This window comes from Gracilinanus agilis, chromosome 4 (assembly GCF_016433145.1).
Source record: "Gracilinanus agilis isolate LMUSP501 chromosome 4, AgileGrace, whole genome shotgun sequence".
NCBI classification, from domain to species: domain Eukaryota; kingdom Metazoa; phylum Chordata; class Mammalia; order Didelphimorphia; family Didelphidae; genus Gracilinanus; species Gracilinanus agilis.
The window spans coordinates 493,794,433-493,810,136 of NC_058133.1; the positions used below are offsets into that span (position 1 = coordinate 493,794,433).

A 15,704-nucleotide genomic window follows, 5' to 3' on the forward strand; every position below is an offset into this window, starting at 1 on the left:
AGGGAGGAAGAAAGGGAGGGAGGGAGGAAGAAAGGGAAGGAGGGAGGGAGGAAGAAAGGGAGGGAGGGAGGGAGGAAAGAAGAGAGGAAGGGAAGAAGGAAGGAAGGAATCATTAAGTTTGAAAGCCATTTGGAATGATACTGACTTGGGTCTTTTCTATATTAGTTTAGGCAGTAAAATGAATTTGCATTAGAACAGCTGGCAGGCAGGCATGCTAAGACTGAGGATCTAACCCAGGTTTTCCTGCTGGTTTTCCCTTCCTGCCCACTAACTCAATGAAGGCAACCCATTCCCACCTTTTCCAAGCACCTGGCTGCTCTCCTCTTCCCCTCCTGCCAACCCCTCCCTAACCCCCCCATCCCCGCACGGGGCACACACAAGACTGTGGCTCTCCTGCCCAGTTGGATCTTTATTCCTCTTTGCTTTCCCCACTTCCAAGCCCCCTGCTAGTCGTGCCAAGGGCTTGCCCATCAGGCTGACTTTTTCTGCTCAAGCCAACAGAGTACAGGTTTCAGAGGCAGAGACAGTCTGCTGGGAAGTCTAAAGTCATTTTCGACCATGGGGCCCCCTCTGTCCTGCTCAGTTAGGACTGTTCCTGGAGTCAGGCAAGAGGGGAGGCCAACATTAAAGGGGGTGGCTTACCTCTAGAGGTCAGCTTCTTCTCCCCACTTTTTCCTAAAAGGAAGGCCTTCCCCCCAGTGCAAATAGGGCTTCCTTTTTGTTTTGTTTTGTTTTTCTTAATCCTTTCCTTCAGTCTTAGAACCAATACCATGTATTGGTTCCAAGGCAGAAGAGTGGTAAGGGCTAGGCAATGGGGGTGAAGTGACTTGCCCAGGGTCACACAGCTGGGAAGTGTCTGAGGCCAGATTTGAATCCAGGACCTCCTGTCTCTAGGCCTGGCTCTCCATCTGCTGAGCCCCTTAGGTACCTCTGGTTTCTCCCATTCTTAAAAGGTCTTTAGTAAAGGAAATTCAGTCGGTGGAAATTCAGTCTGTCATCTAATTAACATTCATTTCCAGGTTCTAAATCCCAGCTGAGGCCAGATTCCAAGGCCCTCAAGGAGGCCAGGACCTGCAAAGAACTCTGCAGATACAGGAGAGACAGTGGCCAAAGGGGAGGCAGGCAGAGAGAAGGGGCAGCGAGAGAGGAGGCCCAGGGAGGCTGGAAGGTCCCAGAGTCAGAGGGGCCTCGATGGCCTCGGGAGCCAAGGCCCCTCATTTTGTAGACGAGGAAAGTGAGTGAGAAAGAGGAAGCCAGCCAGGCCAACGACGAGGGGGAGGGGGGGAGGATTGGACAACGACCCAACATCCTTATTGGCCAGGACGCTATTGATTTCCCATTGGAGCAGACAATGGCCCTGAGAGAGGGGCATCCAGGATCATGGAGACCCCGAAAGGAAGGAGCAGAAGGTCACGGACAGAAAGCCTCAGCACGCCGCCGGCAGCCTCCTCGCCCCCTCCCCAGAGCCCCCTCCCCGCCCCTTAATGCCTTCCCCAAGAGCGCAGCGGCGGAGGAATCCGGCTCAGGTCAGCAGCTGGAGAGCTCTCCCAGCTGAGGAGGGAAACAGCCTCGCCTTAGCTCTGGGGGCACCGAGCGAGAGCAGGAAAGCGAGATGGCAGCTCCCTCCCCCCGCGGCCACAGCCGGCGTGCCCACGATCCGGCAGAAGGGATCTCCCTGGCGGCACCCCCTCCCCCAGGCTGCCCTGCCAGTCCCCTCCAGTGCAGGAAGCAGACAAAAGGGATTTCCTCTTCGGCGGTACAAATGCAAATTCTTGGACCTATTTTTCAGCACGGCAGACTCGAGCCAGCCTCAGCCACGTGGCACGGTGGGGAGGTGAGCACCTCTGGGGAGGGGAACCCCCTTCCCTGCTGTCTCAGCAGCCCCCTCCCCCAGGGGGGGGAGGGGGAGCCAAGCAGCAGCATTAGCAGTATTAGCAGCCGCCGCTGCCTCCTTCCCAGCCCTCTCCCTGACTCTGCCTCTCCGCCCCCGCAGCAGCCACCGGCTGGCTCCTCGAGGCACCAGAATGAGCCTGACCTTGCGGACAGAGCTGAGGGGAAGCCTCTCCCCCAGCCTCCAGCGGATCGGGTTCAAAGACGCCACAGCTCAGGGGAGGGGGCAGCAAGGAAGGGGGGGGTACCTTGGCCAGCTGGACAGGGCAGCACTGAGCTCAAGCCAGACTGGGAGGGGGGGTCTGGTCGTGCTCCTGATCCCCCCAAGCTGTCTGCTGATCACGGGAACCCAGAAAGTCCACCCACAGGGGCCAGGGAGTCGCCATCATTGGCATCAGCACCACTGCTCACATCTACATAGTCATTTGTCCAGTATTTCATCGGACCCTCAGAACTGTCCTAGGAGATGGGTACGATTCCCGTTTTACAGATGAGGTAACTGAGGTAGACAATAGTCAAGTGACTTGCCCAGGGTCACACTGGTCCTAAGTGTCTGAGGTGGGATTTGAACTCGAGACTGACTCCATGTCCAGTGCTCTTTGGGCCTCCTAAATGTTTTATTCTTGATCGCCTAAGACCTGGAAAAAGAGAGGGATCAAGGGCACACAGCCAGGGGAACTGGGGGGTGGTCAAGGAGGATGCTGAGGAAGGTCTCCTGAACCCCCAGTTTTTCCACTGCACAGTTCCTAAAAGGAAGTGAAAAGCATTTCCCTACTTCTTCAGGGAACTCCTGCTAGTACCTTATGCTACTGTCAATGATCTGACCTACAACCCTCATGCTGCTCTTTAGGGTCCCCATCGGGAAACTTTTGATTTGAATCCAGCCTCAGACATCTGCTGGCTTGATCAAAGGCCATTTACTCTCCTCTCAGTTTGTTTCCTGGCCTATAAAATGAAGGGAAATAATACAGCCCCCAACCCACTCCAGGGTTGTGGTAGAGAAAACCCTTTGCTTTAAACCTCTAGAGAAATAAGTTACAGCCCCAGGTAAGCCCTCAGTTTCCTCATCTGTAAAACAGGAGAAATAATACTTATCATGCCTAATTCTCAAGGTGTTTTTTTTTCAAGATAAGTATTCTACAAACCTTAAAACGCTAAGGAAACCAATCTATCAACAAAGTTTTATTATTTATTATGTTTTATGTTTATGAAAAATGAAGGGCAGCTAGGTGGTGCAATAGATAGTGCAGGGCCTCGAGTCAGGCCACAACCTGAGTCCAAATCCTGCTTCGGGCACTTACTAGCTTTGTGATCCTGGGCAAGTCACTTAACCCTTTTTGCCTCAGTTTCTTCGTCTGTCAAATAAGCTAGAGAAAGAAATGGCAAACCACTTCAGTATCCTGGCCAAGAAAACTCCAAATGGGGTCATCAAGAAATGAATATAACCAAAACAGCTGAACAAGAAAAACAAACTCTTATGGACCAAGCATTCTGCTAGATCCTGGGGGAACACAAAGGCCAAAATGAAACCATCCCTGCCCTCAAAGAGCTTCCGGTCTGTAAGGGGAGCCTCTGTTTGAGTTTGTACAAAATAAAGACAAGGTAATTTAGTGCCGAGGGAGTCACTAGCGGCTGGGGAAGTCAGGAAATTCTTTATGTGGGAAGTTGTGTTGGAGGTGATCTTTGAAAGCAAGGAAGCGTCAGTGGAGGTGGCAGCGGTGGTGAGGAGTGCATTCCAGGTGTGTGTGTGTGTGTGTGTGTGTGTGTGTGTGTGTGTGTGTGTGTGTGTGTGTGTGTGTGAAGTGTGCAAGGCAATGAAGATGGATGCTGGAGCATCATTTGGGAGGACCCGAGAGAGGGCCACTGCCCCTGGATCCAAGAGTATGGAAAGAGGAATCGGGCTCCAGAAGCCCAGAAAAGTGGGATGAGACCAGGTAGAAAAGGGCTTCACATGCTAAGCAGAAGGATCTGAATTGGCTCCCACAGGAAATAGGAGTCTCTTGAACAGGGGAATGACCCAGCCAGACCTGTGTTCTAGGAATATCCATGTGGCAGCCATTTGGAGGACGGATGGGAGACAGGAGACACTTGAAGCCAGGAGGTTAGTGCAATAGCGAGGTGATGAGGACCTGGTCCAGGGCAGTGGCTTAAAGGGGAATGGAGAGAGAAAGGGATGGTTTGGACAGATTAGACCTTGAGATATGTAGATATGGAAGTTGAGGGAGAGTGAGGACAGGCCACGGTCCCCGGGAAGTCCACACTCCCACAATGTGAAACCACGCCCTGCCTCTGGAATTCACTCGATGTCCAAAGTTCAAGAGACAAAAATCTGAAGCCAGTGAGGGGTGGTTTGGCCTGAAGTGAGCTGCCCTGATTCACCCCACCCAGCTCTATCCTGCCTGACTCAAGTCAAGGCTGTGGTCCTGACCTTCGAAGCCATCCCAACTTTCTCCAGTAGTGAAACAGTTTCTGGAAACTAATTATAGATCATAGATTTTGAGCTGGAAGAGACCTTTGAGGCCACTGAACCCAACCCTCTCGTTTTATAGAACTGAAGCCCAAAGGAGTTGTGTCTCGCTAAGATCCCACAGGTAGAAAAGGACAGAGCTGAGATCTGAAGAAGCTGGGGCTTGGCTAGCCCAAATCACCAAGATTCCCCCATCTCCGCTATCCTTGCCCTTGCTCCCAATCTGAATAAATTTGAATTCTTGGGGCAGCCAGGACTAGAGATAGGAGGTCCTGGGTTCAAATTCGACCTCAGATACTAACCCTAAATTCTTTTTTTTTTAATTAAGAGCCTACTATGTGCCATATACAGGCTAGGTACTGAGCAGAAAATTAAAGGAAACAGGAAAAATGACAAAAGAAATTCCCAATTCCAAACTCTGCTCTTCCCACTGTACCATGATGCCTCCTTCATCCCCCTAGTCCTCGAGGGGCAGAGGGAGATGGTTTTTAACTTTGAGGCAGCTATTTTTAACTCCCAGCTAAAGGGACCTCAACACGATTGACACCCCCCCTCCCAAGGGATCCCAAAGGGCTCATCTCTTTCTTAAAGGCGAGCAAAGCTGCCGAGAAAACAAAGGTTTAGAGCTGGAAGGTAGAAGGAACCTTAGGCCAATGCCCTCATTTGGCAGCCAAAGCAAGACTCCAGGAGGAAATGTGACTTGCTGCTCAAGGTCACCCAGGCAATGAGAATGTGCTCTCTTAGACGGACCTCAGATGCTATCAAGTACAATCTCCTCATTTTACCGAGGAGGAAACTGAGGCACAGACAACTTAAATCAGTTGCCCAGCATCATACAGCTAGCAAGTATCTTAGGGAAGATTTGAACCCAGGGTTTCCTGACTCTAAATCCACTCTAGAGTCACGTGTGGTTCCCCCTTAAAAAAGCATCTTTTTTTAAGTGGCCCCTCATCACCTCTATAATCATCGCCAAACCTGCTCTAAGGCACAGCCTCCCCGGGAGGAAATGAGGAAAGAAACTGTCTTCTGGGAGGGACACGTGCTTCCGTGGACCGAGTGCTCTGGATCACTCCTGGAAACTTCTTGAAACTCTTGCTGGGGCCTGGAGAGTGGACTCTGTTCTTCACTGAAGTCATGGCCATCCTCACAGCTCATGAGCCCTCAAAGGTCATTGCTAGAACAATGGCTAATGGTCCTATCACTCTCCATACTCTCACCCTCCCCAGTCCAACTTGCTCACACTCCGAAAGTCCCTTTGGTTCAACCAACTGGGGCAGAGGGAAAGACACTCAACTTAGAAGATCTGTTTTTTTTTTTTAATTTTTTTTTAACCCTTGTACTTTGGTGTATTGTCTCATAGGTGGAAGATTGGTAAGGGTGGGCAATGGGGGTCAAGTGACTTGCCCAGGGTCACACAGCTGGGAAGTGGCTGAGGCCAGGTTTGAACCTAGGACCTCCTGTCTCTAGGCCTGACTCTCACTCCACTGAGCTACCCAGCTGCCCCCAGAAGATCTGGTTCTAAACTCTGTCTTTGCCACTCACTGGTGCATTAATGACCCTGGGTAAGTCCTTTACCCTTTCTAAGTCTCAGTCATCTCCTCTGTAAAATGGGGGTGGGAGTATTTGTTGCAAATGGGGGCTTTCATGAGGGGAATGAGTTATCAGGTATCACTAGAGATAGGGAAAAAAAGGTCAATAAAATACTAAAAAAAAAATACACTGAAAAAGCCAAACGAGTTCTCAGGGGAACAAAAACAAACAGGGCAATTTTATTACCACTTTGCTCAATTTAATATGTACTTTTCACAACAAACAAGCTACATAGAACAGAAGTTTCTGGTTTCCTACAGAATCTTCTCTTTTTTTCTTTGTATATTCAAGTGTTTGGGTTTCTTAATGATTGAATTCACAATAAAAATAAAATTCAAATGAACAGATTAAAAAATAAAGCTCACTGGTGCCCCTTCCAGTTGCAAGCACTCTCTGATCCCAGAGTTCTGAAGATGGGACGACAAAGAAGGGCAGTGGGCTGGAGGTTTGCCAATCACAGTCTTCCTCACTTTAGCTTTAGATCTGTGATCTTGTGTCTAGATTATCTAGAACAAGGGTTCCTGATCTTATTTTGTGCCACGGATTCCTTTGGCCATCTGAAGCCTATGGAACCCTTCCCAAAACAATCTTATTAAATGCTTAAAAATAAAAACACAAGGGCCTGCCAAGGAAGCCAGTTATATTGAAATAAAGATGTCATTCCCACCCGTAGCCCCAATCCAAGATCACAGACCCCCTTGAAATCTACCAACCAACATACCTTAAGCCACTTCCTCTCTCGGGCCTCAGTTTCTTCTGAAGGATGGGGCAGCTCAGTGGACAGAGAACCAGGCCCAGGGAAGGGAGGTCTTGGATTCAAATCTGACCTCAAACCCTCCCTGGCTGTGGGACCCTGGCCAAGTCACTTAATACTCATTGCCTGACTCTTACAGCTCTTCTGTTTTGGAACCATTACACAGGATTGAGTCTAAGATGGAAGGTGAGGGTTTAAAAAAATGAAGTACTAATCCAGTCTGTTTCTGTGCCTGTTCCAGAGGAGGGAGGTCTCCTACCCGGACCCCCAAGTCCTTTCACAGATTCAAGAATAATGAGTTTTACAGTATGGCCTCAGGAAGCCAGCCAGCTCTGGAAAATACTCTACTTTCCCCACAGGGAATTCTGGGATCTACTCAAGATCAGGGAAATCCACCCTCTCTATGAATCACGACTTGGACACATCCATCAGCCTCTTCAAGAAGCACAGGTCTGGTGTAGCAGACGGAGTGCTAGGCTTGGAGTCAGGAAGAGCTGGGTTCAAATCCAACCTCGGACACTTTCCAGCTCTGTACTTTTAAGCTTCAGTATTTTTGGTGAAGGTGTCCCCAGACTCAACTCTGAGTCAGCTCATCCTAGATTGCCTCGAGCCCCCATTTCTCTGCAGGATCTTCTTCAGGCTATCCCCAACCCCAACTCCATCCCTCATCAGCCCCTGCCCGCCTTGGTGCTGCTCCCCTCTGCTGCCCTCCATCGCCTTGCTGAGGCAGAGTTCCAAAGCTCCACACTATCAGTCACTGGGCAGCCCTGTAGTCGCCAGGACACACTGGCAAATGCCCATATTTCCATTTTAACGCAGAAAGCTCTCCTCCCTCCATTCATCTCTCTCTGCCACTTCAGCTGGGCATCCAATTTATTCATTCACCAAATAGTTATTACCTGCCTACCGGCTGTGGGGGAGCTACCTAGGAAAGGCCACCTGATGCTCAGGCAGTCAGTCAAGAAACATTTATTAGGCGCCTACTATGTGCCCAATGCATACTAAGCACTGGGGCTCCAAGGAACGTCAGAAGCATGGTTTGTATCCTTGATGATCGGAGACAACAGGCAGCAAATGTACCACGCAGAAGACGGATGGCCTACCAGGAGAGACAGACCACAGGCTTTGGAGTCTCAGGATTACAGATTTCAGCCTGGAAAGGCCCTTCAAGGCCCAACTTCCTTCCTTTACCAATGAGGAAATTGAAGGGATTTTGTCCAGCCCACACTGCCGGATGGACAGCATCTGATGATTTGAACTGGATCTCAGCCTGACTCCAAGGTCAGTGTTCTAACCATTATGCCAGCTGCTTGGGTCTGAATCCTAGCTCCAATGCTTAGAGCATGCATGAGCCTCCCTGGGCCACCACATCCTCATCTGTAAAATGGGGACAAACAGATTTGCAGTCCTTGCCCCACAGGGTTAAAAGACTTTGCCGACCTTAGAATGCTAAAGAAAACATGAGCTAGTGTTATTATCATTATTCCCAGAATGCAAGGCAGAAAGTGATAAGTCCTAAGGCCAAGCAGAGTGTTCGGAGCAGGGAGTCCAGAAGAAAGAGAAATGCCTGCCAGGAGAGGCAGGGGGCACTGGGAGGGAACTGTAGCTCTTGAGCAGGGTTTGGAAGGATGGGGAGGCTTCTGACAAATAGAATCAGGAATGGAAGGAATTCTGGGTAAAGGAGAGCCCCCACTCCCTTGAAAAAAGTTTTAACCCCTTCCCTTCCATCTTAAAATCAATCCTGTGTGTATTGGTTCCAAGGCAGATAAGTGGTAAGGGCTAGGCAATGAGGGTTAAGTGACTTGCCCAGGGTCACCCAGCTAGGAAGTGTCTGAGGCCACACTGGAACCTGGATCTTCTTGTCTCTAGGCTGGCTCTCTCCCCACTGAGCCCCCTAGCTGCCCCAGAATCTCCTGCTGCTTGAGACACAGTAAGTGCCCACCCTACCTTGGGGATGGAGGGCACGACCATTATATCTAGTTGACAAGCACCTCTCTCATCATTTCACTCCCCTGCTCCAAACCCCACAATGGCTCCCTATTGAGCACTTCACCAGACATGATTCCTGCTTCCTGACTTCCAGAACCTCCAGTGAGCTGGACCCTCCTTCCCCAGCCAACCTTGAGCTCCACACACCCAACATATAGTGACTAAAGCTCAGGTGTGGAAGAGACCTTAGCGGCCATCTGGCCCAACTGTAAACTCTGAAAAGTATCCCAACAAGCGATAATACAGTCTTTGCTTGAATACTTTCATGGAGGGGGAACTCACTACTTCCCCAAGGAAACGCCTTTTCACTTTGGGAGAGCTCTATCTATGAGGAAGGCTTTTTTCATGAGGAGCAGAAATCAGATCATCTGTTGCCTCCCCTCAACTCTTCCTGGTTCTTCCCTCGAAGGCCAAAAGGAACAAGCTGAACTTTTCTTCCATATAACAGCTGGTCAACTTTTTTTTGAAGCCCTTATCTTCCATCCCAGAATCAATACTATGGATGGGTTCCAACGCAGAAGAGGGGTAAGGGCTGGGCAATGGGGGGGGGGAGTGACTTGCCCAGGGTCACACAGCTAAGAAATGTTTATGGCCAGATTTGAACCTAGTACCTCCCATCTCCAAGCCTGCCTCTCTATCTACTGAGCCACCCAGCTGCCCCTCGCCCATTATCTTCTTGAACCTTCTCCCCTGATTCTTCTTAGCTCCAGGCTAAACATCACCATTTTTTAACCCATCTTCACATGGCACCATTTCATGGTCCTTCACCATCCTGGATACCCTGATGCTTTGGTGCTCGTGTCTGTTCTTCCTATAATGGGGCACCCAGGGGGCAGTTAGGTGACCCAGAGGAATGAGAGTCAGGCCCAGAGATGGGAGGTCCTGGGTCCAAATCTGGCCTCAGACACTTTCTAGCCGTGTGACCCTGGGCAAGTCACTTAACCCTCATTGCCTAGCCCTGATCACTCTTCTGCCTTAGAACCAATTCACAGTGTCGATTCTAAGGTGAAAGGTAAGGGTTAAAAAAAATGGGGCACCCAGAACCAAATACCGCAGATGAAGCTTGATGCAGACTATCCTCATGCCCTGCTCAGACACTTTGGTCTCCTCACTCTCCCTCCTTCCTACTTTCAGCCCTTTGCTTGTTGCCTGAACCCCTCCATTCTCTGTGCTCTTCAAATCCTGCTCATCTTCCAAAGCCTGCCTCCTCCAGAAAGCCCTCCAGGGGCTACTGCCATCTCTTTTGCCCTCCACATTTTCTGAAGGCCTCCAAACACTCACTCAAGGAGGCTGCCCAAACTATTTCCAGGCTCCAGAGCATTCAGAGCTGGAAGGGTGCTTTGAGATCAGCTAAGCCCAGACCTCTCTGACCCAGAGGCACAGAGGAGGGAGGCAGCTTGCTCCAGGTCACACATGCACACACAGAGTAAGTACGAGAGGTGGGATTCCCACCCATGTCCCAGGGCCTCAACCCCATCTCTATTTGATTCAATCCAGCCTCCATCCTTGAGGCAGGCCAGGAGGCTGAGGGGAGCCGGTGTCTCTCCCTGACAGCAGCTAAGCTTGCAGCAGGTCCTTCAACAGGAGCCAATCAGGTAAAGCATCAAGCCTTTTGGTCCCTCCCTCCTCTGTGCACACACGGACCAACCACCCTCGGATAGGTTACAGCCTGCCATGAAAGAACCCTTTGGATGGTTTGTGACTTCTGGTTTATGGACAACCCAGACTGTGGGACTAAGGGTAGGCAATGTGGGCAGGTGCCCAGGGCAAAGATATATAGAGGGGATTGAACTACTTAACTACAGTTAATTATTAACTACAGTTAATAATGTTATTAAAGAGTAATATTAAATGCACATATTCTTTAAAGCTAGGAAAGCCCACTTGCAATGCCAAATGGGAGTGAATTTTGTTGTGAATGGCTCATGCTAAAGCCCCTGTGGGGAGCAGCTGGGTGGCTCAGCAGATTGAGAGGCAGGCCTGGAGACAGGAGGTCCTGGGTTTAAATCTGGCTTCAGCCACTTCCTAGCTGTGTGACCCTGGGCAAGTCACTTGACCCCCATTGCCTAGCCCTTACCACTCTTCTGCCTTGGAACCAAAACTCAGTATCAATTCGAAGACAGAAGGTGAGGGGTTTTTTTTGTGGGTGTGTTTTTTTTAAGGGCTGGACAAGATGACCACGAAGGTCCCTCGCAGCTCGACTGCTTTGATCCATCCTAAGGGACATTTAAAAAAATCTCACCCAATCCCTTTATTTTACAGCTGAGCCAACCAAAGGTCTGAGAAAGGAAATGACTTTGCCAGGGTCAAACAGTCAATGGAATTTGAACCTAGATCTTCCGCTTCCAAACCCAGAGCCCTTTCCACTCTCAAGGACCAGCCTCTTTCTGTCTTTACTATTAACATTTGCAAGTGATTCCTCAGTCCTCTGGGCTCAGAGCAATCAGAAAAACACTGTCTGAAGTGGGTGGAAAACCCGAGGCCCAGAGCTGTCCGATGACTTCATCCAGGGCCCCCCCCCCCCCTCCGGGGAGTTAAGGTTCAGGACTTAGAGCAGAATCTGACTCCTGGCTCTGGGCCTCTGGTCTCCCTGCATTCCTGCCTCCCTCTGACCACTGGAGCTCATAGCTTAGCAAGACACACCCACCTGGCTAACCCGGCTGAGCTCTACAGAAACAGGAGCAGAAACTAGCTGAGGAATGCCGGCCAGCGCCACAGCCACCAACTCCTCGTCAGGGCATTCGGGCCATCCCTCTGCCTTTGGGGAGAGCCCTGACAGGCAGGGCCTGCCTCGCCCAATTCTGATGGCTCTCCAAGGAGGGCAACCAGAAAGAACATTCCTTCTTATCAGCAGGCAGAACTACAACATGCTGTCCTGTAACTGAACATGGAGTGCCTATAATGGCCGCGACCCGCTCCGAAGAAAAGCTGCTGCAGAAACAGACTCTGCCCTCCCCTGCAGAAGCGGGGGGCTGCGGGTCTGGGCCACTGCAGACACAGTCACGTTCTGTCGATGCGTTCACCAGTTTTGTCAAACTGTTCCCCTTTCCCCCTTTAAAAAAACAACAACAAACAACTCTTACTTTCTATTAATAACACTCTAAGGCAGAAGGGTGGTAAGGGCTAGGCAAGGGGGGGTTAAGTGACTTGCCCAGGGTCACACAGCTGGGAAGTGTCTGAGGCCAGATTTGAACCTAGGACCTCCTGTCTCTAGACCTGGCTCTCAATCCACTGGGTCACCCGGCTATCTCTCCCCCCCCCCCCCCAATAAGGAATAGGTCATTAAATAGGGCCAGGAGCAGTGATGGTTTTAGGAAATGAAAATGATGTATAAACAAAGAAATGCTGTCCTGGGTCAGGCAACTTTGGACCTTCCAGCCCAGATTCCCTGGTGGAGAAGGACTGATTCCCTGTAATCAACTTCGAAAGGTCAGAGTCAGTTTGGAAGGATTCAGGACTGTCAGAGACCAGAAAGATGCCCCAGTATCTGGGGACCCGAAGGGGAGGGAGGGAGGGAGAGAGGGAGGTCTGTGAACTCGGAAGGGAAAAAAGTTACATCTTTATTTTCACTAATCACTAACGGAAATCGAGCATTTCCTTCACTTATTTAAAAATTATTCTGAAGAAGGAGCCATAGGCGCGCGCTCTCTCTCTCTCTCTCTCTCTCTCCCCTCACCCTGCACTAACACACACACTAACACTAACACACACACACACACACACACACACACACACACACACACACACCCAGAACCCTCAGCTCCCAAATTTGCCATCTGGCGCTCTGGCCACTAAAAGGTGCCAATGGCAATGGAGTTTCAATGGACAGAAGTATATGTGTCCTCATATAAGGAACGACTGTTACAAAACCATGGAATCAGGGGGCATGGGAATAGGAGGGGACCTTAGGGAGCATCTTCCTCTAACCCTCTTCCCCTATTTGACAGAGGAGGAAACTGAGCCCTGGAAGGGTAAAGGGACTTGTCCAAGGTCATTCAGCTGATGAACTGACTCCAGATCTCCAGTCTTCTGGTTCTTTGCTCCTCTTTTCATAAAGATATTAGGACAGCAGGGGCTTTTCAGTGGTTAATGAACACAACGGGCAATAAATTTATAGTATCATAGAACTATAAAAAGTCAGGGCTGGAAGAAACCTGAGAAACCATCTAGGCCAAGAGTTCTTCACCTCTTTTATATCATGGACCTTTCCTTCTTTAGCAGCCTAGAAAAGCCTCTGGATCCCTTGAGCAGCCTGATGAAGCCTGTGGACTTCTCAGAATAATTTTTTTTTTTTTAATCCTGGGACTCCATTCTAGGAGCATAGGGCCACAACCAGTAGGCGATGGGACACACAGTCGCTCAGGGTCACCCAGCTGGGAAGTGTCTGAGCCCGGACTTGAACCTAGGACCTTTCGTCTCTAGGCCTGGCTCTCAATCCACTGAGCTAGCCCAGCTGCCCCTACTTTAGATTGCAGTTTCTTTAGCAGATGTAGTTTTTACAGGGTGGGGTTGCTAGCCCCACGCCCAACCCTCCTCCTTTTTTCATCCGGGCTAGGGACCGTCCTTGGCCCAGGAGTGGTAAGGGTGGGCAGTAGGGGTCAAGTGACTTGCCCAAGGTCACACAGCTGGAAGTGTCCGAGGCCGGACTTGAACCTAGGACCTCCAGTCTCTAGGCCTGGCTCTCAATCCACTGAGCCACTCAGCTGCCCCCTCTCAGAATAATGGCTTTAAGTAATTGAGATAACGACTACATTTCAGTAAAGGGGAGCGGAAAAGAAGGATGCCACTTCCCCCAGCCAAGTTCCCAGACTCCCCAAGCTCTCAGTGGACCCTCAAGTTAAGAACCCCCAACCAACTCATTTTACAGAGGAGCTCTGAACCTCCGGAAGGAGAAGGGATTTCTTCCCCTCAGGACTGGGAATTTAGGGGAATCCTTGGAGCCAGAACAGCACCATTAGGGGAAGAGGAGGCGGAGGACAGGGAATTCGCCTGCCACTGTTGGGCCATGAAGACCTGTCTGCTACCTCCTAGCATATAACGTTCACCCCACCAGCACCTCCACCTCCGGGAGGAAGTGAAGGGAACAGCAGACAAATCACATCAGGGTGGACTAGACACCATCTCGTCAGAAGCAGCAGCCTGCATGTCTCCTGCAGGCACTGGTTGGGGCTCTGGGACCAAAAGGCATCAGCTGAGAGCTCAGAGGACAGTCAGGCAGCTCCTCGCCATAAGAAACAGCCACAGGCAGCACAGAAGCCCAGACAGAGCCCTTGTTTCTAAGAACCACCATGGAAGGGAGCTCTGCTCCCCGGTGCTTTTTTTTTTTTTTTTTTAGCAGGAAGCCCGCCTCTGAACAGAACTCCCTGTTCTCCCTCCCTTCTCTAACTCTTTCCTTGCTGGTTGGAGCCACAGAAAGCTAGAAGCAGGAGGAAACTCAGTCCACCAGTCCACATCCTTCTTCATCTTGAAGCCCAGAAAGGGGAAGGGATTTGACTGAGGTCACCCAGCACAGCTAGACTCCAGCCATCCTGACTCCAAGGAAGGCTTCTCTCCACTGCACCACAAGCTCTGGGCGAATGAAGCTCATACATACTCTTGTAGGGCTACAAGACAGCCAGTGGGGAGGGTGTGTGTGTGTGTGTGTGTGTGTGTGTGTGTGTGTGTGTGTGTGTGAAAATGTGCAAAGGGTGAGCTCCGACCATACTGGGCTGGAGGGGGACATCCCCATTTAGCTCACTTCTTCCTCAGCAGCATCCTGCCTTTCTCCTTCTCTCTTCATCCCTTCCTAGCACAGCCTAGAGGGCACTGAAGCCCAGCTATCTCCAGCTCCCAGCCCCCGTGTATAAGTGGGTACAGGTGGGCAGGAGAGAGTCCAGACCAGATCTGCGATCCCCTCAGGCCCCGGAGCGCCCTCCCCAAGTGCCTTGTGCGGGCTACACTAAAGCTCTGGGAGAAGCAGCTGGAGAAAATGGAACCCAGAAAACCAGGAGGGTCCAGGTGATGAGGACTCCCCAGGCTTTCCAGGTCCTGGTCTCCACTCCTTGATCAGGCTCCTGTCCCTGGGCCCAGAAGAACCCCAGAGACCGGTCGGACAAATGTGGAGCCAGTAAACCACCCTCCCTCTCCCTGCCTGTCCTTATCTAGTCACCCCCTCTCTCCTAGCCTAACACACCGAGCCCTTTGATATGGAGAGCGAACACAGCCTCTTCCCAACCAGCTGGGATCCCCGCCCCCCCCCCCCAGGCTCGCGCCCCTCCCTCTGCTAGAGGCGCCAAGCGACAGCAGCAAACCTGGGCATCCCCCTGGAGAGGGCGCAGCCAGGGCAGCGGGCAGGGGATCCCGCCCCCCACCCGGGCTGTGCTACCAGGGGGCCCCCAGCACCATCTCTATCAGGCATCCCCACCCCGGGAGCGCGAGGCCTGGGACTCTGCCCCGCCTCCAGCGGCATTCTCGGGCGCCCCCTGCCCTGCGCCTTCCTCTGGGCTCCCCCACCCCGTGCGCCCCCCGACCGACCCCCGCAGGCTCTCACCTGGCGCAGGTTGCGGAGCAGCTCTCCGGCCTCGTCCTGGCGTCCCTGGCGCACGAGCGCCAGCAGCTCCTGGATCATGCCCACCCGCCTATGGTAGGGGGGCAGGCCGGCTCCGGCCCCAGCCCCGGCGCGGGCCGCCTTGTCCCCGGAGCGCAGCAGCAGCGCCGCCCACAAGTCGCCCCGCTCGCGGGCCGAGCTCCGGCGGCGGGGAGCTGCCGTGGCCGTAGCGGCGGCGGCGGGGGGCGCGCCAGGGCTCTCGGCCAGGCTGCCCTTGGTCTGCCGGGTGCCCATGCCTGTGGCGCGCTTCAGCGCCGGGCCGCCGCCGCCGGCTGCTCCATCCCCGGGCTCAGCTCGGTGCTGCTGCTGCTGCTGCTGCTCCTCCTCCTCCTCCTCCTCCTCCTCAGCCTCTCAGCTCCGCTCCTCTCGGGTTCTACCCAACGACTCGGGGCCACGAGCGGGGCCGCAGCTCCCGCCCTCGGCCGCCC

At 52.0% G+C, this 15,704-nt stretch overlaps 1 protein-coding gene across 1 annotated transcript in view; it reads right to left on the reverse strand.

The window, feature by feature from the left end:
- Positions 1-15,510, reverse strand: part of LRRC75A (leucine rich repeat containing 75A) — a 101,510-nt gene extending 86,000 nt beyond the window's left edge. The window contains exon 1 of the mRNA XM_044675612.1: positions 15,220-15,510. Within this exon, the coding sequence (XP_044531547.1) occupies positions 15,220-15,510 (291 nt within the window). The remainder of the gene's footprint in view (positions 1-15,219) is intronic.
- Between the last annotated feature and the right edge of the window lie 194 nt (positions 15,511-15,704).